Genomic DNA, 24,547 nt, shown 5'->3' on the forward strand with positions numbered 1-24,547 from the left:
TTATATTGCCAATGTAGAATTAAGGCAGGTTGATCTCCCCCTAGGATAAGATTAACTCTAAAACATTTGTCTTCTGTTTCAGATGAGCTTCTAGACACTCTGAAAACTAAAGAAATCGTCAAGTTTTTATTCTTGGGCTCTCCCAAATTTAGGGTGCCGGTTTCCCAATAACGGGCATCTATGGTGGGCCAGGAGAGAAAAATGAGATCAGATAAACTTATCGGGGCGGGAGATTTGCGCTTGACCAAGATGGCGATTCTTTGCCCTATGGCTTTGTTCGAGAGTGAAACACCTACAGACCTGGCTAGATTGCTTGCTTTTGTTCATTCAATTCTCGACGAACAATGATGGCATAATAATACATATCAGAACCCCTAATGATACCCTGTATAGTTACAGTGAGAGTGACGAAAGAAACAACAATAAGTCTATACATGTAAAGGTCCGGTCGCAAACGCCGTTCGCTCAGCGCAATCACGCCAGCACGCTTCTACCGATTCGACCAAATACACCCCGAACCATATCAGGCCTCTCTTGGAGACAAGTAAGAAGAATGGCGGCGCTGATAGAAAATGCTATACATTCCCGGTTTTGATACTAGATAAGCCACAACGGTTAGAAAGTGGTACAATGTTCGACGAAGCTAGAATGGGATGGCGCAGAGAGCGGCAAGACGAGTGTGACAACTCCCAAGCTCTGCAACCACTGGGTGATATAAAAGTATTTGAACTCACCTGTTTCTCGTAATATCTTGGCAGAACAGTTGCGACAGCCCTGGGAGCCACAAATAGTGAAATCTCCTGTCGCTTCCGGGCGTTCTCCACGAGTATGCTCCAACCGCACATCAGGCATCCGGCGCCGACGCAGAGCCCAGAATCCCACATCATTGGAGTTACTGTTTCACGGTGAAATACTTTGGGACCGATCCTTGTTCTTGCAAGACAGACAGAGTAGTAGAACAAGCTCACAAATGAAGCAAGGAAGGCAGATGAGCGCAAGGCAGCAGCTATGGGCTGTTTGAGGGATGCCATGGACTTTACTGACCGCAAACGAAAGATGATCTGCAGAGGTATGTAGGTAGCACAGGCGAACTTGAATGTTCGAGTGAATCGAGACAGAGCATGCTTTTCACAGCTATGGCCACTACCCATGTGGACCATCTCACACGGTATCGGGATGGTCTTGGAAGGGTCTCCCCATTCCACGGGCCAATTATAATCTTTGCACATGGACTGAAGTAGTGATGCTTGCCCGGTGTCTTTTCCGTACACAAAGACACCGTGCCTAGCACGGCGAAGTGCTTCAATCAGGCGGCCATCCACCTTTGCTACTTCTCCTATCCATTTACCGTAAGATCTTGGTAGCCTCTCAGGCATATAAAACCATGCCCACATAACTATCGCTGCGCTCGTGGCGAACACACCCGCATCTGCGAGTTGAGGAGCAACACGCTCCACTAGACTCCACTGATTTTTTGACTTTCGCCATCGCCGCCAGTTTGCCCAACCCATGTAGACCATCAAATCGACCGCTCTGGTAAGGCTGAAAAGAGTGAGGTCCATGGTTCTACCTGCGAACTGGGGATGGCTATGCGGCTCCGGTCCGAGCTTTCTCTGGTCTGCAGCATTTTTTGAATCAGTACCACCTTGAGATTCGTCGCAAGCTCTCTGCAATCTGATAGGCCTTTGATTCAGAATACGAAAACTGAACCAAGCGGACAGTAACGCAGAAACAAATCTAGCCAGTCGCATGTGAATCAATGCATTGGAACGACCGGGTTTTAAACCCAGCTTACGAACGAGATGCGCAAGACATCGTAAGAGAATCAGAGGAAAGACGGTTGAGCCCCCTACGAGTACAGCACAGAATGCCGGGAAAGCATCCAGCCGTAGAGTACTTGTCAATGTGGTGGACAACTGCATAGCCAGAATGAGTACACCGGCCTTATCCTGATGGTAGACGGGTAGGGCAGCGAAAATTTCCATGTGTGTATACGCATCACGAACGATGCATAGGTGCAGCGGGCTTAATGCTATCAGGGTAACATTAACATACCTCCTTGAGCTGCTCTCCGAAGCTTAAGCCATGCCCCCGAATTCGCCGTAGACAGGTTATTACTCTAGGAGTAGTTGAAGATAAATAACCAAGTGCGTATGCGCGTAGAATTCTGTTACGGTCAGTATCGACGCAGCCTATTGATCCGTAGTTGATGTGCTCGACGTCACCCAGAAGTGGCCGAAAATGGGAATAACGAATACTTACGGCCGTAGAACACGGATACTGCTCTGATGCTGACGAATGATGGTGGCTGAGTCCATGGTGCATCCAACTCATTTAGTCCATGACCGTGCCATTGAAGTCTGGATCTGAGTTGTGAAACAATGAAACAACCTATTTGCTGGTGTCAGACTGTATCTTGGGAGTATACCACCGATTGACAGAATCGAGACCATGGCCACAAAAAGAGACGAATGAATTCTGCAGGAAATCAAAGGATAGTGGCAGGACATACTGCACTAAAATCCAAGCATTTCTAGCCGGCCTAAAGATCTTGACAGAATAGGAAACTAACACAAACACTTGGCTCCGCGGCGGTTACCCAGAGTGGTACGTGCTCCGTGAAGGGCAGCCCTTTTTGTATGTAGGATCGGCCGTGGATCCGTGCGACGGACTATTAGAAATTCGACCTCGGTCGTTCAAGACACGAGGGGAATGGCCGTTAACCCAGGTGTGGTTCAGGGGTTACAGACCAAGCGGAAGGCGACGATCCCCCGTTATGCCACGCTCGAAACTTGGGGTTTTATCAACCAACCGCTAGCCGTCACCTGGGGAAACCAGCTGGTGTAATGGAGCCAAGAAAGTATGAACTCCAGTAGACACAATGGTAGCGAATCGTCCAGATCGGAGGAGCCGGAGCAGTTTTACGGCTCACCTTGCTGAGGGATGATCAAGGAAAAGAATTCCTGTCAGCGGGGAAGAACAAAAAAAGCAGACAGACAGAGAGTGAGTATACATGGTGGATGAATGGAGATGTGGATAGGTGGATGGATAGATTGGATGGGCACCAGAAATGGGAATCGATCGGGCCGGATAAGGTCGAGTCTCCCCGGACTGGGAAATTGGTCCGATTCATACCTCCTGGAAACCAAAATTACACAATTTGGGTCTGTTGCGTTGCTGGCAATTGGTGGTATCAATGGTAATTATTTTACGTCACGCGACCTCCGCCGGAGCGCCAGATTTTTGCATGTGATTGCCTTGAAAAGGCCGACGGATTCCCAGCGACGAGAAGCAACTCGTGTGGTGACTGACTGTCTGAATGTTACGATCGATCTGTCTATCTACGGTTACTCTCTCCGCCGTCCATGATCCCCGGATTTTGCCGTCAACCTCCCGTCTAACTGTCAGTTTCAATGTGGGGGATGCCTTTTCCGTCAAGTGAATTTGGTCTTGTTGACGGTATTTCGTATCCTAGACCTCCAGACATTCGCCCGTACTTCCCCGGCACCATCGACCGTTGATACTCCCCTCCGCGACCACCGTCCCCTATAGCTAGCAGCTTCCAATATTCTGGTGATTGGTATCACTGGAGCTCTTTGAAACCATATTGTCATCGCATTCTTGAAAGGGTTTATTCTCTTTCCCTGCATCCGCTTTGCCGGTCAAGGCATGTTGGCACTGTCTTTCGGCGCCGCTCTCATTCAAGACTAGCACATGCTAGTCGAGTTTCTTTGCGATATCACATACTTGCCTTCTCTCGCCCCCCTCCACCATCATCGCCATGGATCCAAACAGGTCGGGGACACATAATGGCCAGAATAGTCCGCAGCCTGGCCCCTTTGGCTGTAAGTGTATTCCTTCGCTGCTGTCACGTCCTGTCTAATGTGGAGGGGCTCTAGATTCTTTTCTCTCCCCTACAGATACCCCATTCGAACCTGCTCCTGCGCCACCTCCCGGGCCGGCGCTCTTGGATCAAGATGAATCATTGATGCTGGATAACTTCTTTACTACGATGAACTCCAATCAGCTCTCCAGTGACTTTTGGCTGCAGAGTCAATCAAATAAGCCATTTGGCACCGCCAATTTCGACTTCTCAGACGAACTCCTCCCCCCGACTTTCGAAGGGTCCACGACCTCTCTTTCATCACAACCCTCACTCTCTCACCGCAGCATAGACAAACCGCTCATGGACGTAATGCCGGGGAACCTGAGTGCCAACTCAGATATATTCGCGGCTGCTTCCATGCTATACCATAATGGAATACACGGGGCCGATTTCAATACCAACTTAGGATCTCATTCATACCCATCCCCTGACATAGATTTCAACAGCCTCAGGATGTCCACTCATGGCAAATTCCAACCGCAACCCAGCCATGTGCCCTTGAAACAACCCAACAGCTCATCCCGTCCTCGGTTACCCCATGGGTACCACACCTCAGAGATGCTATTCGATGTCCGTGAACCGATATCCCCGGAGCAACAGCAGACCGCCAAGGTTCGTCCACTGCATTGGGGCTCGGATGAAAGTTTTGTGGATCAAGGATACATTGCACCGCCGGATCAGCCAGATGAAGAGCAGCGCACGAAAGAGCTGCTCGGTCACTTGGCATGCTTCGAAGCCCAAAGCAGCGCTGCGAACACTCGAGCGCCGAGCCCAGTGCGCATCACCGGAAACTATGATGCAACATGGACTGATACAGATGCGGCTGGACAACTCAGCAACTTGCGCAGAGAGTTCAAGGACAGCATGGAAGATCTTTCCCAACCTAAGAAGAAGCAAAGAGTTTTGGTCAAGGAGGAAGAAGACGAAAATTCAGACGAGGAAAGCTCGCGGCCACGATCGAAAAAGTCCAAGGCTTCGTCATCAAGGCGAATGTCACATGACGCCGTTCGGAAACCAAGGCTTTCCCAAGGTCCAAAGCCCGCACGAGAGAACCTGACCGAAGAACAAAAGAGAAGCAACCATATTCTTTCGGAGCAAAAGCGAAGAAACTTGATCAGACAAGGGTTCGATGATCTGTGCACCCTTGTTCCTGGCCTAAAAGGCGGTGGTTTTAGCAAAAGCGCAATGCTCACGCAGGCGGCTGACTGGTTGGAAGAAGTATTGCGCGGCAATGACATCCTCAAAGCACAGCTAGCGGAGTTAAAGGCCATGAATGGTTTGGTGATGCCTCGGTAGTCACCTCAATTATGCGACCATGATCATCTCTCTTATTCTATCGAAAGCATGGGCTGATCTTCACCCATTTGTACATTGGAGCAGTTCAGCGATCTTCTGGAAGGATGCGCATTGTTCAAACGGTTATGCAGGCGTTTGTTTTTACGGCCGCCCGTCCTGATTTCTACATCGACCAGGGTTTGATGTGCCGACGCACCTGGTTGCAGTCACATTAAAAATCCCGGCCTATTACATGTCACCCCATAATACCCACTTGGATTGGCGATAATGGTTTAATTTCCTAAATACCACATAGTATCTAGTTTGATGCATGCATTCTGCCGGGAGTATAAGCTCTCCCGCGAGATCTTCTCGTTCTCCATTGGTGCTTTGCCTTCGTTGCTTCTCAATCATTGATTTCAGCAAGGATCATTAGTCTTCACGATCGTATATCCAGATACTAGGATGTAGTATGAATCGCGTAAAACAGTGATACATGTACAAGATGCGATGACAGTTGCTTCGTTCCCATGTACATGGTAATTGTAGAGGATCTTCAACAAATGCCGCAACATACACCGTAGTTCTCCGTAGTAGATAGATAGAGAGATAGATACTCCGTAGATAGCAGCGATAACCCACCGTCAGGGGCAGAACTACTACAGTGGGATGTCAAAAGTTTGCGTTCCCCACTGTATACGCTAGTGATACCGCCTTCCTGATATAGTAAGATCGGGGTTATTCTGCCTACCACAATAAAATATATGAAGTCTCTGGTCATGAAACCTATATAAATCTGTCATATTGCAAATAATTAATACCCTTATATCAATATCTATGTTGGGCTTCATGACCACACGCTTTGTATGCATTGTTTTAGTTGACAGAATATTTTCGATCTAACTGTGTTTGGAAGGCGGAATCAAATTTGGTTAGCGTATAATAGGGGGCAACGCAAACTATTGACATACCACTGTAACTCGCGGGGGTGGCCCCACCGGCTCCAAGGGGCTTAGCGCAGCCCGGAATGCCCAGCATGATCATGTGATCTCCTCAGCAACGGGCCAACGGCGCGTTTATTATGATGACGCTACGTCCGGGTTCCGTCTGGGCATGTGGGTGTAACTACATCCAAAGTGATCAAAGCTATATAAACCAAATTAATCCCTCGCCTATAGGATAATTAACAGGTCAAACATGCCTCCCAAGCGGAAGCGTTCCAGCAATGGACCCGAGCAAAGGAGTGAGGCGCGCAACAAGCCTTATGCCTACTTGAAGCCCCAGGTCCGGCAGGTCTCCGAAACAACCATCAAATCCAAGTGGTCCACACTTCCGGAGCCGGTTCAAGACAGGGTGCGCGATATGTTTCGGGCCCTGGAGCGTCCAGTTATTGTAAGACAGCAGAACGAGGGCAAACGCATCGAAGCACAGGCTGCTGTTCAAGCTGTTGTGAAAAAGTATAGTTCTCGGTCTTCTGTCTCGAGGGAAATGATTATACTGACCTGTAATCTTTCAATGCTATAGTCTGGGAAAGCGGCTCCCGCGCATGCCATTTCCTCCAGTCACGAAAGACTCTGTCTTTGAGTACGAGGCAGCGCTCAAGGAGCATGTAAGTAACGCTTGATAAACCTCATTGAAGATATGACTGACACATGTTTGCAGTGTTCCTTGGAGGCTACTTTAGCCACAGTGACTGATAGTATTGATCTCTTGAAGGCTGAAGTCGAAAAGGAAGAAGCTATGCTCGAAAGAGAGAAAAAGCAACTGCAGGAGATGGAGAGAAACGCAAAGCGAGCAGAAGCGGAGAGGAAGAGGCAATCGAAGAACGTAAGTGTGGCCTCGACGCGAGTAAGTTGAGAAAATTACGATGACGCTGACCTTTTTCTAGGAGCACCCTGTTCTGCGGCAGGTTGACAGCTTGCCTGACGAGTATAACCAGAAGCAGACCGAATTTACCCTTGCGGGAGGAAAACAAACCCAAACGATGTTCGATGAGGTGCGTTTTCAGCTCCTCTTTACCCGTGCTTGATATCTGGTGTTGACATACCGTTGTAGCTCGAAAATGACCCAGAAGTCTCGAATATCTTGAAACAACTGACTGGGCATCTGAAGTCAATGCAAAACAATACCGCACCCGTTGCCGGTTTGAAAGACGCAATTGGCAGGTCGCATGCAGCATTGAGTCTAACTTTTATGCCCGAAGACTGAACCCACAGATATCTGCATCAATGACATGTCCAGAACGATTGTGCCGTTACAATTTGTACGCCGTCTGGAGCGTATACTCGAAGATGCAAGCCTCATGTCAGGCTCCAAGACATCTTGGAAGACGAGTCATGCGCAGGACGGTGTTTGACGTCCTCCGGTCGACCAAGGCATCGCGAGCCAGTTTGACGCTACCTGGAAGGTCTCCCGCATCGACTGTGGATATATCCCCCACGGGACACCAGTAATATATGGGGCTAAACGAATTCCCGCGCCTCGGAGAATTGGTCCTCTTATTCAGGACAAGCTGAGCCTCATTGCGTTCTACCTCGTTCTCTGACAAGACTCAGGCTCTGGGAATCCTCTAGGTCCAAAGAAGTTTAGCCAGATATTGACAGCGGACCCCCACTATTTGACTACGGGCAAAGAAGTCTAGTGGGCTTTATAAGAAGCTTGTGGCTGGTAATGCCAATGAGGCATCATTCACGGGTCTTTAGCCATCCAGAAACTACTTAATACAACGTCTGATTTTGGAAAGAAATTAAATAACTCTACTGCCTACTCTGGACAACCGCTCAGTGTAGGAGCATGTGGCTGCATATGCTAGATGCAAGTTTACCGAGGTAGAAACCTTGTAACTATATTCAATGACAGATAGTCTTCCTATATGTTAACATCAGAAATACGAGGATTCTGTTTAACCTCTATTTACTTTTTCGCATGAACAACTGATATTGGCTGCTTTGCTTCCGCCGTGAGAGATAGTGTCACACATGGGTTAGCCGCTCATATGCTTTTCCGAGGCTACGAACCGGGTTCGCCGCTGCCGGCCCCAATGCGGAGGGGCCCGGGAAATGAAAGATCCAAGTCCCGCACCAGCGGGGAACTTCGATGAGCCGATCGCATCGCGCGTGCCCTCACATTTTCACGTTACAGATCAGCCCGATACCTTCGCCCTCTGCTTGTTCGGTCCGTTCACACCCAGTCGAATGTCTGCAGACGGTCATTTTGCTTCCCGTTTGTGTTCCAATCGACAGCAACAGTGTTAACGGCGAAACGAACCCTGCGCAACACCTTGCGCCTAGCGATCAATGACGGAGAAAAGTGCGGCGTCAACGGGTCCAGGCCCCGATCAACAAACCAGCAATGGGACAGCGGAGAGGAAACCGGATGTGACAGAGGAGGAACAGACTGGGGCAGATGCTGGTGCGAAAGACAACTCGCAGAATACACCGTCTCTCAAGACTGAGGGTGCTGCTGCCGGGGCTCACCCAAGTCCCAAAAAACGTCGCAAAGTCAATCATGGTATGGCGCTATTTGCTATGCATCCTACAAGGATCAAGGCAGCGACTCAGCTTTTCCCCCTGTTGTTTCGACCACGTTGCTAATTAGAGTGCCACGTTTGCAGCATGCGTTTACTGTCGGCGATCGGTAAAGTCTTTCCCCTCAAACAAGATCACCTTCCTCGCCCCTCACTTCAATCAACCCGAACAAACATCGCCTTTGATACTTGTTGAGCTCTACGCCTAGAGGAGTTATTTGCTAACTGAAAGGCACTCGCTCGCGTGGCACAGCATATGACTTGCGACTCGGTACGACCCGTCTGAGCTCTACCCCCCAGCGCATTTCTGTGAAACGTGGAGTGCAATTACCCTTCGAAGATCTAGTTGCTGACGGTTGTTGCTTTGCGGGAAATGTAGGAGCGACCCTGCACGCGATGCATAAAACGGAATATTGGCCACCTTTGCCACGATGAACCTCGGGAACCTTCAAAACGGTCGCGGAGTGAAAACGATCATTCGGCTGCCGATGACGAGGGCTCTTCGAATAATGAGTACTCTGGTGTCCAGATGCCCAGAAACGTCGACGGCCCAGAAGCTGCAGGTCAGCAAATGCTACCCGACGGGTCCATCGGCCTACCCACCGCTTCTGTAACTTCTGTGCAGCAGCCTGGCAACATGGCTTCTTCTGGCCAGGGTCTTAATGCTCAACAGCAAAGTGAGTCCTACCTATAAAGTTGTCTAGTGTATCATATTGACTTTAGTAAGTGATTGGGTACAACGAATGGCTTGGTGGACAAAGCCAATTCCAGGACATGCACACGTTTCACCCTTCCTACATGTTCAATGCACCAGAGGTCACTAATGAGTACAACCTCCTTGGTGACTTTCTGAGCAATAGCCTTTTGGATGATGGAGGAGTGTTTCAAAATGATGAGCTGCAGGGTATTTACTCGGACCCGTCATTACTCAATTCTATGGCGACTCTGGGAAACTCAAGTCAAAGCCTTCTTCAGCAGTCCCAACCTGCGCAACCCCAACCTAATCAACAGGCTCAGGGCGAACCTTTACAAGGGCCTACACCTGCAGTGAGCAATGACAAGGCGAGAGAGACCTATTACATGACCGCAGCAGATCCATCAGGGTCCGACCCGCCAGAGGAGCGGATGAACAAGCTTCTTAAAGCGAAATACGACGCGGGACTCCTTCGCCCATTCAACTATGTGAAGGGTTATGCCAGGCTGAATCAATATATGGAGCGACACTTGCAACAAGTCTCGCGGCAGAAGATCCTCCGACAATTAGATAAATTTCGGCCGAAGTTTCGTGAACGAATGCAGAGCCTGACCGACATTGAACTCATCCTCGTGGAGATGTGGTTTGAACGAAGCCTGATGGAATATGATCGAGTTTTTGCCAGTATGGCTATTCCTGCTTGCTGCTGGAGACGAACGGGTGAAATATTCCGTGGCAATAAAGAAATGGCAGAGTTGATCGGCGTACCGATTGAGACTCTCCGAGACGTAAGTGGTTTCTGCAGAACTAAATCTCTGTCGTCGATATCTAATGACTGTCATATTCAGGGAAAGCTTGCAATCCACGAGATCATCGTGGAAGACCAGCTAGTGAGCTACTGGGAGAAGTTTGGAGCTATTGCCTTTGACAACACGCAAAAAGCCATGCTCACAAGCTGCACCCTGAAAAACCCCAATTCCAACTCCCCTGGAGATGGAATTCCCTGTTGCTTCTCATTTACAATCCGAAGAGATACCCATAACATGTGAGTGACATCGTCAGACGGTGCGATGGCTCGGTGCTAACTGCTGTTGTTCTAGCCCATCACTCATTATTGGGAATTTTCTGCCGTCACAGCGAAAGGCCAAATAAGCCTTGGAGTTATTTCCCTCGTATTTCTTTATTGTTGCCTAGCAAATGCTCGCGTGGGTTGACGCCTAGTTACTGTCTTCTTGGTGCTTACTAGTCTTCCTATTGGAGGAGCTTCGCGATATTGTTCCCTTCATACCCTTCTGTCATTGATTTAAACGGCCATCAAAAATGTACCATAATCTTCAAGGCGTGACTTGTTTCCAGAGGAAGGTAGATTGTGGCCTTGTAACGTGAACCCGAAATGGACTAGATTGGTCAGGTGCCATTCCGTAATTCGCTTGGGATGTCGGCCAAGTATCTGCAGGACTACAGTCCTGTTCTTTAAGCCATTAGAACAAGGATCAAAGTAACGACACATCGCAGTCTAAAAGCAGAAATGGACGTCATTTTAGGTGAAGCACCTCTTCTGCCTGTCGTTTCATGCCTCTTATTGCCTCATCCACTAAGAATGAAGCAACAGACTTCGCAGCTGACCTAACCGGTCGACTCGCTATCGATCAAAAGAAGCGACATCTAGGTTTAGACGTCAAATCTGTGGCTCAACTGGATCAGCAACTGAATGATTTCACTTTACCGATAGCGAGTCCTTCGTCCTCGACTAGGCGCCAGTTTGACCAAGAAGGAACAAAGCTATGGAATACTTGCATACAGCTCATGACTGTCTATAGAGACAGAAAAGAAGAAGTTGCCCTTGTGTGCAAAGGTACTATCATGCCTCTCAGTGACGTATAGTCTTTTACTGATTATGGCATAGTGAAGGCATTCGCTTACGCGATGTTGGATTATGCCGCACCATATCGAGGCAGGGGTAAGTATAACCCACTAACTATTGTATGCGTAAAGGACAGTTAACATCGCCCAGGAAGCAACAGGACTTTAGAGACAGCATTTAGCATAGCATCGACATGCATAGGTAGAATCTACTTCCCATTGCTTTCTTCAATGTCTCCCTGAACACCAATTCTAATATATTTTGATATAGAGAATGGTTGTCTCGACCTAAGCCAGAGGATCATTGAAACTGCAGCTGTGCGGTTAGATAGACTTGAGAAGTACGAAAGTGACATTGAGGGCTCAAAGCTTCAACAGTATACCATAGAGTACTACATGCTTCGTGTCTACTTGGTATGGTCTACCCGTCCACAAATTACATCAGGCTGACTGTTAGATCTATGCAGGCATGGCTGCAGGGGAGACTCGACATAGCAGAGCACTTGTTCTCAAAGATACCCGTATCAGACAATGGCAGGGGTCAAGATTGTGTCATGGACATATGCTATAAGATCGGTAGCTGTGCGCTTTCACACAAGCAGTATGATGACTCTGTGAAGTGGTTAGAAAGGGCTTTGAGAGCATGTGAGCTCATAAGGCATATGGACCAATCACCGGTCCTGTCAATAAAGGATAAAGAGCTACTGATACTCCATGCTTCTGGTAGGTTTCTCTTGGTTGATGATGATGGCAAATACCTCATGCAGGACAGTTCGTGCCGGTCTTCGTCTTGATACCAAAGAGTCCAATGGCTTTCTTGCTAAAGCCATGGATGCACTGAAAACTGTAAGCCATGAAGTCCAATAACTATATATTGGCTAATGTCGAACAGCATTACGGTGGGATGTTCCCAGTTCAGGTCATCCAACTTGAGCTACTGAGCAAGGAAGAAGTAGATGAGAATGTCTTTTCGCAAGGTCACTGAATTATATCCTGTGGGAGCCTCCCTTCTTGACTAACATAATGATTGACAGTGCTACAAAGTACCATTGAATCCCCTGAACTCAAGGATTCATACCTCACAATGTAAGTGGGCCAGTATGACCCGTGTACGCTGTCCGGTACTAAAAATTGTGAGCAGCATCATGTATTATATACAGATGTTGCCTGGTACATCGTGAGTGTATCGATCAAATATGTATACTCATCTAACAATACATCAGCCCAGAGGTCTCTATTATGATGCTCAAGCAACTGCTCGAACAGGTCATTCTTCTACCAAATAACGGAACTTCACTCGAGAAAGTGTTTATAACATTCGTACATGGATTGATGCACTCGAAGAAATGTGCAAACACTAGCCTCGGAATCTTCCAGGAGACAATTGCCAGCTTGAGGAGGCATTATAAACAGCCGTTGAGTGAAGCGGCAACGGAAGCAACACTCATCGTACGTTAGCCCTTATCATAGCTCCAGCTACTTATAGTAGGGTTCATTGGAATATAGCTCATCTGGAAGCATGTCAATAATGCGATCTCGATTGACGAAAAATTACTAGCAGGCAAATGGTGTCTTTGTTTGTTAGATGAGCCAATGTTTAAGATGTCTTCTGCAAACAAGGCTAAGCTTTTTAGGTAGCTAGTCCACACCTGATAGATATATCCCAGAACAAGATCTAACACCAAGCAGACAGTTTCTCATGTGTACTTCACATGACCCGAATGCCTCACAAGCGATAGATATATTCAATCGAATGCCCGAAGAATGCAGATTATGTCCGTCAACCTTGTACCTTATGTACACACGAAGCCTGCGGAGCAGCGAGCCTATCGCATGTAAGTAAACCTCGGGCGCCTTAATATACATCTAACACAGAAAAGCAAAGATATATCTCGAGTCGCTCCTTGGGGACGCAAAAGCCATTCCTTACCTCTTGTCATGTGTAGTAGAAGCCTTCAAGCTTGGGAAGACTCAGCAGGGTCTGGAGGGTCTTGAGCAACTTCTTAAGTCCGCTAAGTGTCCTGGCGCAGAAGGATACCATGTCGGAAAACTGTTACAGTATGGCTAACATTCTATTATGAGATGCTCGTGCTGACCTCAAAATATGCCTGCTCTTCAACTTCTTTCTACCGAACTCGAGAACTCCAAATGGGAAAATGAAGCATTACTGAACAAGATTCAGACATTGATGAATCAAGGTAAATCTCACGCGAAAGCTTGGCAGCTATTGACTGACTAGCCAGGATTGGTCCTGGCAAGTCGCAGAGCACCGGACAACCGCGTATTTTCCGTTGAAGAGCTTGCATGGTTTGCCAAGGCGAGTTACAGCATTGCTTCCAGCGCATTCAGATCGACCAAAATGGAGCCCGTCATGCATTTACTAGACATCTCTATCAAAGCAAGTATAAGCATTCTGAAGCGAAACGGTTCCTCTAACATAGCATAGTTCGCCGATACGTGTCAACAAACGGATAGAACAGAGCACATTGTTCCATCAGAACATTATCTTCTCTGCGACTCTCTCAAAATAGCCAGAATAGCGATAGAAGCCCGCAAAGATATTAGCGTCGATGAGAAGGTTCGCTTTCAGCCAGCGCTCTTCTATATAGGATCTAATGTAGCATCCAGCATAAGCACTACAGCGCTATTCACAGAATTGGTACACACTTTCGAGAGCTGTTCAAGGGCCAGACGGTCGAACACAACACTAATGCTCAGTACGAAAAATGGCTTTCCCAGCACCGTATCATCCTTGCCCTGGATCTTGAGGCATCTATCTTCTTGAAAAACTGGACCGGTGTCTGCACAATCATCGAGGAAGCTAGCCCATTCTTAGACGAGAGACTCAGCTCAGTATTTCTAGACGGTATTCTGCGCTCTGAAGGTCACCTAAAAGCCAAAGTACAAGCCGTCAAGGTATGCATACACTTATTAGCCCTTAATTCCAGCCATGTCTTCACACCCCCTTTGCTACCTTTTACCCAATAATGCATGCGCGCGAGCTGACCATCCAACGCAATACATGACAGACCCTGCTCCGCACCCTGCACGCCTCCCCTTCCCCCTATTTGAACAAGTCAACCTTCATGAATCAAACCCTTCCCCGCTACATTCGCTGTCTGTTCCAACTCTCCCTCGACGCAGCAGAGTACCAGCTCGCAGAGTCAATTTTTGATCAGTCTCTCATATTAGTTCAAGAAAGACATGCAGAAGCCGGGAACAATGCCAGTATGTCACTACCGGGGTATCCCGAGGACGAGATACGATGGCTATCAACCGTAGCATTCAATCGAGCGGTGGATTACTACCTCGCTGCAGCGGATGCAGATTGCCGACGATGGGCGGGAAAGGCAATCAACCTTGCTGATATAGCAAGAGATGATGGTGCACTGGGAAGGTTATTAAGGGGGAAATTGGAGATGCTGGCTTGATGTGAAGCTTTCCATAGTATTCAATGACATCGTGGGAATACCGTGGGAGGAAAGGGAAAGGGAGAATATGATGGAGTTCAGTACGGCTCTGAGAGATGAAGATATATATTTTTACCAAGATGAAACAGCAATGTCATGAGTATCAGTTTAACATGCATGTGCTTTCGAGACTTTGATGTATATAAACACACGCGTTCCATTCTAGTGCCAACTCATCCCAAGACTTCAATTATCCTCTACACGATATCTTCCGCAACTGTAAAACTGTCAAGTACCTTCTTAGGGCTGTATTTTTCGTTTTCTATTTTTCAGGATTCAAAGTTGGCGCTAATGCACCTGGATGACGCTTTTTTGACCAATCAGCGGCTATAGTAGTTCTGCCTGAGTATATCCAGATCCACTTCAGTTTACTAAGTATGGATAGTTAGTGTAAAACCACTACCTCGTCCTAATCTTTAACTCTGATATTCCCAATTGAGCTACTGTATAGATTGCTATTTACATACTACAAGGGTAGAAAAAATCCTATCTCAACCGGTCTATGCTGTTTACTGTAACCAGGCATAACATCAAAATTCAGATTCTCACTTACTATTCTACTATAATCACCAAGGACAGGAAAACCAACACCCACCTAAAATCCAAACCTCTCCCCCACAAGCTCCTCACTCACACTCCAAAGCCTCTCCGCAATCCCCCTATCAGTCGCAAACGCAACAACACCCCCATCATCAACCTTACAATCAGCCAAATAAACCCCCTTAACCTGTCCATCCCCACTATCTACACCCACCACCTTCAAACGCGGATCCACCGCCGCCAGAACCGTCGTATTAGCCCCCACCTCCCTTGACTTCTGCGTAGGATCCATCCCCAAATCCTTCACCCTCTGCAGGGCAGCCTCAACATCGCTAGGTATCGCATGTCGACCAATTCCCGTGTCGACGGCGCCGGGGTGTACGGCGAACGCTGCGATGTTGTACTTGGCTAGTAGTTTCTGGTTGAGGGATATCGCGTGCAGGATGTTGGCGGTCTTGGACTGAGCGGTAGGAGAAGAAGCCGTAGTATGCCTCGTCTGCGTGAGAGTTGCCGGTGAGGTACTCTGTTATCCGGAGGTCGGGACGCTCGGACTCGGGTAGTTCGTTGGGGAGTATAGAGAAGGAGAGGTCGGTGAAGCGGACGGGGGAGAATTTGTGGCCGAAGGAGCTGAGGTTAATGATTCTTGTTGGAGGGGCAAGACCAGAGTCGGAGGCTTTGGTGGTGGTGGTGGTAGAAGCGGCCTTGATCAGCTTAGGTAGGATAAGGTTGGTAAAGAGGAAGTGGCCGATGCGGTTCGTTGCAAAGGTCGTCTCGAGTCCGTCCTCGGTGAGGGTTCGGGTGGGAATGGACATGACGCCTGCATTGTTGATCAGGATGTCGATTGTCGGGATGGAGGTGTTGGCCAGGAGTTGGGATGCTGCGGCGCGGACGGATTTCTGGGAGGATAAGTCCATGATTAGGGCGTGGTAGGTGGTGGCTGGGTAGGTTGATTCGAGGTGGGTGATGGCCGCTTGGACTTTCTCGGTGGATCGTCCTGAGATGATCAGGTTTGTTGGCAATTGGGAGGTGAAGGCTTCGGCGGTTGCGAGTCCCAAGCTGCCTGGGGAGACGCCGGTGATGAGGATGGTCTTGCCCTGCACGGCTTCTGGGAAGGAAGCCGTGATCAAGTAAGGACAACAATTAGCACCAAGCATCAGATTATCATTTACGGGCTTTCATACCATCTGGTCCCTTCATCGACCCAGTCCCCGGGCTCAAAAACAACAGATTCAATCGATCCTCTTTCTTCTTGATATCCATGCAAACCTCATCGACCTCCCGAAGAAGAGACATCGGCTTTGATAAACTCAACCTGCGAGTCTGGTTTGATTTGCCGCAATTCCTCGATGATCCGGCTTGCTCTTGCCTGGTCGCGCTCAATCAAATAGGCACGGGAGGCGGTTGTATTGCGGATGAATGCGCGTGCTGTCGATTCGCCTATCCCGCTTGTTCCGCCGACTACATGAAAAGTCAGTTTTGACTTTGTATATGTCCAAGAACGAAACTCGAGACTCACCAAATACCGCAACCAGATCGGACCCATACAGACGAGGGATAGCGCCGTTATTATCCCGTACTGCTGTAATAGACACCATGATTTGATTTATTTTTCTTGTCTTTTCAGTTCAAGTTTGAAGTAAAAAGCCATTAGAACAAGCGGTATTTTTGGGGGGGGGGGGGGGGTTAATACCTATCCATTATACTCCGTAGACGGAAAATAACCTCAAAAAGGAGTGGGCCTTGCGAAAAAGCGAGGTAGAAGAGGATGTATATCACGTAAATCTGATTGGTTGAAAAAGCGTCAGCCAGATGCCTTGGCGCAGAAGATGGGGCCGTCGGTGGCACAGCCTGGACTGTTGTAAGGATGGAGTTCTAGATTAATTATTTCTATTTCCATCAGAGTTCGGAGATAAGAATCGTAAAGATTTCAAATTACTGTGACACTAGTAAATATTCTTCAGCTTATCTCGAGATCCTATAAACTATTTCATTCTTATCAAATACTCTAGTATTTCGTTAGGGCCCTAAGAGGAAGAAATAGTATTGTAAGTATATAAATGCAGAACCTAGTTGAACGAAGGGAAAAGTAAGTACAACTCTACAGTACTACAGTAACAAGATATCCGAACTAAGGGCTAGCCTTACATAAGTTCAAATCATAATTATAACAGGACCTGTGATTCTCACGGGCTCTATACTATAGTGAAGACATAACAAGACTCCGGAGAATGCTCTAGTAGTAGCTACCATCTCCATACTGCTCGGAAGATGCAACTAGATAGTACTATGGTCATTATCGGTAATCCTGCTCACTGTACGGTAGACAACAGTAGTAGAAGATGATAGATTGGGAACTATTTCTCTATTCGGATCTTCTATCTATAATAGTGCTATTGTTTAGAATGAGGCGACTGGGAGTTTTGCGAGGGCTGGCGGTGAATGTCAGCAAATTATCTCAAGGGCACTGCAGAGCCATATCAATATTGTCATTGGATAAAAGTTCAACACGGCATTTAAATAAGGGTCAGAAGAGTACAGTCTTCTGTCGCAAAGAGCGACAATGTTTGGGTATCATTTAGAAGGTAGGTAGATCCGAACAATGAATAAGGATTCGGGATAGGTAAAAAAGAAAGGCACATGAAAATCTTGAAAATGAACAGATACAGTGAAGAGCAGGAATCTTTGAGAGGGCAATGGTGCAATGGCGGTTCAAGAGAACACCTCGCGTGGTGAGACAATGAACGTTCAGTGAGGACAGACTGGGTCAGCTTGCAAGCGAAGGCTCGGATTAAGAATTGGAAATCATGCGCCCCAAACTCCTTGAACTTCCCGCGCCCCGAATATCATGCAAGAGGATGGAAGCAGAATATCCAACACCCGCAATGCGCAAATGAGATGAAATCATACCCAAGCAGACCCCTCGCATGATAACAAATGATGTCTATAAGGATTGCACTGGATTCCCTAGATCTTACGAAGAAGGCAGGGCATATAAAAAAGAAAGTAAGTCGAAGAAAGAAAAGAACGAAGGTCGAGAAGATATGAATGAGTGAACGAAGGCAGGCGTCAGTGGATCCGCCATTTTTAGCTCACCCTATCCGGATGAAGCGTCAGGCCTGATGAAGCCTTCGGCGTCTCTTTCGAGCGTACAACCGATGACAGTATCTGGCAGGGTGTATATATGGATCTCTTGAACGCATCATGCAAGGGCTTTTTCATTCTCCTTTCCGCTGCTTTCAGTCTCAGTCTCCGCGCTCTCGCTGCTGTTACTTCGAAGGTTGAGAGCCCGTAGAGTTAGGTTCAGCTCTCTCTCGAGCTCCTTCTGGGCATGAATATTTCCCACTGATCCATTGAGCTTCTTCCTGTAAGCTTTCAATGTACGACACACTTGTTCTGTGGACGTGTTGAGGCTCCCAAAATCGCTTTTCCCGGAAAGTCTGGCTCGAGCACGAATGTCAAGAGAGGAACGGCGGGATTCGCCTCGACTACTGCCAGCCTTCCTTGCGCTTGCGGTCTTTGAAGTATGCAAAGAGGGGGATGTAGGGTGTGACTTGTCTCGGCAAGCGCTAGAGGTGGGGGAGCGACGATTCGATGTCGCCGAGGGCGTAGTGGGCGGTGGTGTATTCCCGTGCTTTGCGGGAGACAGCGAGAACTTGGAAAGTTTCCGTAAGAAAGTCGGAGAATGGCCGCGAGCAGGAGTGGGGGTGACAGCAATATTTTCCTGTCGTTGGAGCCCGGCAAGCTCAGTTTTAGACAAAACCTTGCGTAGAGGGGGTTTAGCAAGTGTCAATTCCTTCACAGGAGCATCATCGTCTTTATGTAGGACTGGCAAGGGCTCTGATGATGATTGGGGAAGCACGGATACTCCCCAGATCATAACAAGCCCATCAAGGCCGGAGCTGATGAGTATCCGGTCGTCTGACTGGGTGGAGTCATTGGACTGATTTGCAAGTAGGCAAGCATCACTCATGCCTTCCGTGTGCCCAAATTCAGCTGAGAGAAGCACGCCACGTTCCAAGTCGTATACACGTATCGACTTGTCTGTGGTTGAGACACCGAAGAGTAGCTTTGAGAAACTCTGCTTTGAGATATCAGAAGTCACGGTCAAAGAGTTCATGACAACTGTATCATTTCCATCTGAATCTATAGCTCGGAAGGACGTGATCTGACGACCGGTAGTGAGGTCATATTGTTGAATACATCGATCAGCAGTAGATACGACAAGGACATCCGTGTCTGTAGAAAGAGTCATGGACACTGGGGATGCCTTCATCGTGATCACCCTGGTGATCAAGTAAGCAACAATCGGCGTGCCATTGACCTCACGGCTAACACGGTCTCTAATGAGAATGGTACGATCGGCAGATGACGAAAGGAGCTTCTCTCCGTTGTCAAGGAAGAGGAGCTGGTTTACGGCCCCAACGTGGTCATCCATAGTTTGGATTAACTCAAATTTGTTATTGCTTCTCTCGAATAGCTGGACCATGCGGTCACGTCCACAGCTGGCGATCAAGCACGTATCCGGTGTTGTATGCAGAGCAATGTCAGTGATTTCTCCTCCATGGGCTCGGACCTCGTGTAAGGGCTCCCATGAGGAGCCTAGCAGCATCCTGTGTTGCTCTAGTCAGCAAAAACGATGATCTTGATCGCTAACAGACAACGGCAACGTACCTTAGGACACCGAATTTATCACCCGAGACAAACAGGTCAATCTCATCCGTAGCTCGTACTACTTTCAACTCATTGGAAATGTCCTCATCACAGCCAGGGGGGTGTTCAAGAACGATTGCACGCGAATCCTTGCACTTCCCTCGGGAGTCCCAAAACTTCACGCTGCCCTTGCGAGACCATGTGAAGAAAGTAGCTTCATACTGGTTCGGAGTTTTGAGTCCACGTATCCCAAGCACCGCATCTCTGTGAGCGGAGACCATGGTCTGAGGGGTTCTCTGGTCGACTTCGTCGCCCAATTCGTCGCCCGGATGTATTTCGATAGCATTAGTCGCGTCCACCGCTACCACACGAGACCCCAGAGAACCGATGCAGATTATTGCAGGGCCCTTGAGCGCCTGCTCTGCTGATGATCTGCCAGAAAGTGTGGGAGACAGGGGAGCGGCCGATGAGCGTATCTTCTCGAAACTGAAAGATTGAATTTGTCCGCCCCTTCCGCCAACCCAAACACAAGAGCGGTGCCAGTCGACCGCCAAGGAAGTTATGCCAAAATCCAGGTATTGAACGACGGATAATTTCTGGGATCCCTCACTATCATCCACCAAGCATAAAGCCCCCGTATCGGTGCCTACGACTGACTCTCGATCGGAAAAGCTTGCTACGCTAGAGAAGGTGCTTTCGGCCAGCGAACCCAGTAAACAATTTCGTCCCGAAAATGCTTTGGGAATCTGACTCGGGGAGCTGCTTGGGACCTCCACAGTAAGGCGAGACCGAGGGGAGCCAGGCCTTGCATCTGGAAGTCTCCAAACTTTCACATGTCGGACTCCCACACTAAAACACGGGTTAGTTGATATCCCACTCAACATATAGCATACACCGCTAGGACGTACGTGATTAATGTCTGACCCATCCAACACATGTCACGGACATGGGAAGTGCACTTGTTGGTTGAGTGAAGTTTTGCCGAACCAGACTTCGGGTTGATGGTCCATACGAAAAGAAATCCATCATTCACATCACCGAGCGTCGCTAGATACTGTGAATCTGGACTGAAGGCCAGGCCACGCACACCAAATGTATGCTCCGTAAGGATCGAAAGTGGAATTTCCGAAGATGTGTCTTTCGCTGTTGAGAAGATCATGATTCGGGGGCTATAACCAGTCTAGCAGAAGTCAGTGCATTGTTGACGGCGGCACAAGGGTTACCTGGCTTACTTCTCCTACTGCGAGGAACTCCCCATTAGGGCTGATTGCGGTACACGTAACCGCCTTAACTCTCTCGCGGGAAGACCAACCACGAGGACTACCGGGATCAGCCGTATCATGGCATGGAGAGCCATTGTAAGCATTGCTGTGGGCGGTCGACCTCAGGCTTGAAGAGAATTTTGCTCGACTGTCAGGCGTTGTAGGTGGCGTGGATTGGTGGTAGAACGATGTAACTGGATTCACACTGGCTGCCGAGGGCCGTGCCCTAAAAAAGCGTTGATTTACACAGTCCTTGTCATCCAATTCGACCAGTACCGCCACTGAGCCTGCACAGAGGGCGAAAGACCTGCTTTGCTCATGATTCGAGAATCCATGGGGGGTGGTTGTGGTTGTTCCGAGTACTGTCCGCAGGGACAAGGCTGTCTGATGAGACGGTGCTTTGTGTATGGAAGAGCGCGTTGGTGGTCTCAGGATTGGAGAATTCGAAGGAGTGATGCGAAGCGATGAAGCGGGCCTGCTCTTTGCGCTCAACGAGTTGGTCGTCATTGCGTCGGCTTCATTCACGAGGGATTACGATCTTTCAGTCGACAGGATTTCGAACGCATTGGTGGGCTGGGGGCTTGTATGTCTTTTTTATGCCTGCTTCCGACAGAAAATACTGTATGGCTCTCAACGGCCCTGGTTTCGGGGAAAGAGCTGCAGGTCAAGCGAGGAAGGAGAAAGTGTGGAATATCGAGGAGCCTTGCTTATGAGCGACGGAACTTTTCGGTCGGGAGGGACGAGGAATTCGGTGTCGACAGCAAAGTCCTTTTTCGTTCTCCGTATATGATTTTTCTTTTTCTTCTTGTGCGTGGATGGCGGCGAAGAGGCTGGTGTGAAGACAGAATGAAAAGGCGGCGGAGATCGGGGAGAAGGACGAAAGGACCGGCGAAGGAGGGGGGGCAGGAATCAAAATAAAAACAATGGCTCTAAATGAATGACTAGGTCAGATGGTCAAGAGAAAGGAGCGAGGGAGAGAAGAGAATGTAGGGAAGGGATGATTGAGGCCTTGACGAAGCAAAAGGCAGAATGTGGGCGAGGTGAGCTAGATAAACACACAGCTCCCAGCTTGACCACCATCAGCACCACCACAACCATAACATTCCACGGGCGGAGAGCCGAAAAATGATGGACGAACCCTTGGCGCTGGGCTGCTTCTAGTCGTGTTTAGCTTCGGGAAAGCTAAATTCGGGGGCACTTGAAAGATCCCGTCGAGCTGATCCAAGATCCTAGACGATCATCCCTGATCCGGTGGGGAGAAGAAGCGAGAGATGCTGCCAGTCACGGCTGTGGGATAAGAAGGTGAGATGGTGGTTACTCCCACCACCACACCAACGTCTTCCCACTTTGTGTATGTGTCTCCTCCCATTATGTCTTGCCCAGTGATCGGGCCAACCTCCCGGCGAGATTGGGAATGAAAGTTGAGAGGCTTGATCGACCTCCTCACAGGGCATCAAGTGGCCCCGGCTCGGTGGGGATCTGCTAATCCTTCTGGGTTCTTTTGACTTGTCGCGAGTAATCATCGTCCATGACACAGCCAATTCATCCTTCTTCCCACTGCCATGCGTGGACTGTTATCAGTCGGTAGTGGAAAGAAGGAGAAAATATTATCTGAAACATATTCAATAAATAGCCGATTTGTACCGCAACTGTCAAGGAGAGGATAATATTCAGGTTACAATCCGGTCCGTAACCTTTGGCACTAACGAAAGTTGTACTTGTTACATGCTGTATGGCACGCCGACTAGTGCGGCACAAGGGGACAAAGAGCTGGAGATTAAGGCAGACAACCGGCTTGGGTAGCCTTGGCTTTTAGGCCAATCGTGATTAAGCGGGATATTACGGTGTATGCCTTCAATTTGCACCAATTAGCCCCTTACCCGGGTAAAGAATGGAATCGAATTATTAGAGACATCTAGACATTTAGATCTTGAATATTTGTCCAGTCTCTCAACAGCCATCCTCGTGCGTACAATTAATATTAATAGATGAGTGGAGCGTTATATCGTATCGGGCCAACTTCGATATGGCTTCCAAATGGGTAGAGCGACTAATCTCCGCTCTGCAACTGTTCATGCTCTTCAGTGAGATAATTATTACTTATTAGGGCAACTGACTGGTCTTTCCAGGCTTGCTTCTCTCCACCGCTCCTTCTACTTTGACAGGTCTGCTTCCTCTCTGGGGCTTGAATACTGGGTCACATGATCTTTATGCCTCAGGCTCTAATTGTTCTAGGCCTCTTCCAGAAGTCTCTCTGCAGTTGCAAGTCAAGTCTCTTAGTGTCCGGGAGAATTTCCCCAGCTTCCATCTCTCTCTTTCTTTCAAGGAACTTTGTTCTGTTAAGCCTTTACTATGGCAGGTGTCTGCGCTTCATCCCTCAGACTCTCCCTCCCAAACGTCTTGCGAAATGCTCTCCGTTCAGAAATCGCCTCGGACCTCCATCAGGGTCCCGCATCTCGGAGAATCCTCTGCATAGCGCCTCTTTCTCATAGCAGATGCAAAACGCAACGACGGAACTTCAGCGCCTCTATCAAACCTCAGCTTTGCCAATCCGCGCCATATCTATCAGCACATGACTCCTCCTCTGCCGCCTCAGCTCCTAATACCGCGCCGCTGGAAAATTCAGAAAATAAACCATCTGCCTCGACCGAAGCAAATGCATCGCCAGAAGTGGATGGATCCAAAACCAGCCATGTGGACTCCATAACTGAGACACCTACCTCCGATAGATTCACCGATAAGAAGCCTACCAAATCGTCTCGATCGAAGAAACGTTCACGCCTTGAAGAACCTCCTTCCAATCCCATGGCCCAGAAGAAACCGGAGAAATGGCAGATTCATAAACAAGCCCTGAAAGAGAAATTTAAAGAGGGATGGAACCCTCCAAAGAAGCTTTCTCCCGATGCGCTGGAGGGTATTCGGCACCTTCACGCGGTCGCACCGGAAAAGTTTACTACACCGGTTCTTGCAGAAGAATTCAAGGTCTCACCGGAGGCTATTCGGCGGATATTGAAGAGCAAATGGAGGCCTTCTGAGACCGAAATCGAAGACCGGCGGAAGAGATGGGAGAAGCGACATGATCGAATTTGGGGCCATTTATCGGAACTCGGCCTACGACCAAGTACGAAGCGCACCCGAGATCTGACAGACGCAAAGCAACTGCTCTATGGCAATAACCAGAAGAAAGGGGGAAAGGCTTAAGTAATGATGGACGGGCCTGTACTGGCAGTCACCATGTATATTATCACGTGTACTATACGAGCTACCTATCTTGTTTATATCAAATAGCATAGAAGAGGCGTTGTGGATTGAATTTGTGGAGAAATTGCTTCTTTTCTTTGTTCTCCGAAAGCTTTCTCAAGTCCTCCGATCCGAGGTTGT

General features: G+C 48.4%; 9 protein-coding genes across 9 annotated transcripts; 6 read left to right on the top strand and 3 right to left on the bottom strand.

Annotated features, from left to right (window-relative positions):
* Positions 1 to 411: 411 nt before the first annotated feature.
* BO85DRAFT_252957 (uncharacterized protein) lies at positions 412 to 2,671 on the bottom strand. The gene is made up of 4 exons (XM_025654950.1): positions 2,263 to 2,671; positions 2,056 to 2,167; positions 735 to 1,916; positions 412 to 597 (listed from the first exon to the last, which is right to left on the bottom strand). The coding sequence occupies exons 1-4, from the start codon at positions 2,316 to 2,318 to the stop codon at positions 475 to 477; spliced, it is 1,473 nt and encodes a 490-aa protein (XP_025517821.1). The 5' UTR covers positions 2,319 to 2,671; the 3' UTR covers positions 412 to 474.
* A 1,110-nt stretch (positions 2,672 to 3,781) lies between these two features.
* BO85DRAFT_367049 (basic helix-loop-helix domain-containing protein) lies at positions 3,782 to 5,182 on the top strand (the record flags this gene model as incomplete). The annotated part of the gene is made up of 2 exons (XM_025655806.1): positions 3,782 to 3,845; positions 3,900 to 5,182. 2 exons carry the CDS (start codon positions 3,782 to 3,784, stop codon positions 5,180 to 5,182), a joined length of 1,347 nt encoding a protein of 448 aa, XP_025517822.1.
* Positions 5,183 to 6,358: 1,176 nt separating this feature from the next.
* On the top strand, positions 6,359 to 7,369 carry BO85DRAFT_436835 (uncharacterized protein; the record flags this gene model as incomplete). Its single annotated transcript, XM_025658587.1, has 5 exons — positions 6,359 to 6,618; positions 6,686 to 6,770; positions 6,824 to 6,988; positions 7,050 to 7,157; positions 7,217 to 7,369. 5 exons carry the CDS (start codon positions 6,359 to 6,361, stop codon positions 7,367 to 7,369), a joined length of 771 nt encoding a protein of 256 aa, XP_025517823.1.
* A 732-nt stretch (positions 7,370 to 8,101) lies between these two features.
* On the top strand, positions 8,102 to 10,533 carry acuM (gluconeogenesis transcription factor RDS2; the record flags this gene model as incomplete). Its single annotated transcript, XM_025664570.1, has 7 exons — positions 8,102 to 8,671; positions 8,775 to 8,878; positions 8,920 to 8,958; positions 9,067 to 9,364; positions 9,415 to 10,169; positions 10,230 to 10,426; positions 10,482 to 10,533. The coding sequence occupies exons 1-7, from the start codon at positions 8,458 to 8,460 to the stop codon at positions 10,531 to 10,533; spliced, it is 1,659 nt and encodes a 552-aa protein (XP_025517824.1). The 5' UTR covers positions 8,102 to 8,457.
* Positions 10,534 to 10,909: 376 nt separating this feature from the next.
* On the top strand, positions 10,910 to 12,229 carry BO85DRAFT_457955 (uncharacterized protein; the record flags this gene model as incomplete). The annotated part of the gene is made up of 8 exons (XM_025661554.1): positions 10,910 to 10,925; positions 10,994 to 11,236; positions 11,288 to 11,341; positions 11,396 to 11,446; positions 11,516 to 11,658; positions 11,712 to 11,889; positions 12,017 to 12,090; positions 12,137 to 12,229. 8 exons carry the CDS (start codon positions 10,910 to 10,912, stop codon positions 12,227 to 12,229), a joined length of 852 nt encoding a protein of 283 aa, XP_025517825.1.
* A 1,119-nt stretch (positions 12,230 to 13,348) lies between these two features.
* Positions 13,349 to 14,794, top strand: BO85DRAFT_467558 (uncharacterized protein; the record flags this gene model as incomplete). The annotated part of the gene is made up of 5 exons (XM_025662195.1): positions 13,349 to 13,442; positions 13,488 to 13,612; positions 13,691 to 13,822; positions 13,873 to 14,160; positions 14,274 to 14,794. 5 exons carry the CDS (start codon positions 13,349 to 13,351, stop codon positions 14,673 to 14,675), a joined length of 1,041 nt encoding a protein of 346 aa, XP_025517826.1. The 3' UTR covers positions 14,676 to 14,794.
* A 515-nt stretch (positions 14,795 to 15,309) lies between these two features.
* Positions 15,310 to 16,849, bottom strand: BO85DRAFT_467559 (short-chain dehydrogenase; the record flags this gene model as incomplete). Its single annotated transcript, XM_025662196.1, has 5 exons — positions 15,310 to 15,745; positions 15,777 to 16,359; positions 16,436 to 16,495; positions 16,530 to 16,712; positions 16,771 to 16,849. The coding sequence occupies 5 exons, from the start codon at positions 16,847 to 16,849 to the stop codon at positions 15,310 to 15,312; spliced, it is 1,341 nt and encodes a 446-aa protein (XP_025517827.1).
* A 1,294-nt stretch (positions 16,850 to 18,143) lies between these two features.
* On the bottom strand, positions 18,144 to 22,034 carry BO85DRAFT_253191 (WD40 repeat domain-containing protein). The gene is made up of 4 exons (XM_025654952.1): positions 21,137 to 22,034; positions 20,813 to 21,084; positions 19,926 to 20,753; positions 18,144 to 19,864 (listed from the first exon to the last, which is right to left on the bottom strand). Exons 1-4 carry the CDS (start codon positions 21,671 to 21,673, stop codon positions 18,454 to 18,456), a joined length of 3,048 nt encoding a protein of 1,015 aa, XP_025517828.1. The 5' UTR covers positions 21,674 to 22,034; the 3' UTR covers positions 18,144 to 18,453.
* A 1,075-nt stretch (positions 22,035 to 23,109) lies between these two features.
* rrg9 (mitochondrial ribosome assembly protein RRG9) lies at positions 23,110 to 24,503 on the top strand. Its single transcript, XM_025657776.1, has 2 exons — positions 23,110 to 23,331; positions 23,402 to 24,503. The coding sequence occupies exon 2, from the start codon at positions 23,519 to 23,521 to the stop codon at positions 24,365 to 24,367; it is 849 nt and encodes a 282-aa protein (XP_025517829.1). The 5' UTR covers positions 23,110 to 23,331; positions 23,402 to 23,518; the 3' UTR covers positions 24,368 to 24,503.
* Positions 24,504 to 24,547: the final 44 nt, after the last annotated feature.

The sequence above is a fragment of the Aspergillus piperis genome (assembly GCF_003184755.1).
Source record: "Aspergillus piperis CBS 112811 unplaced genomic scaffold BO85scaffold_5, whole genome shotgun sequence".
Lineage (NCBI taxonomy): Eukaryota > Fungi > Ascomycota > Eurotiomycetes > Eurotiales > Aspergillaceae > Aspergillus > Aspergillus piperis.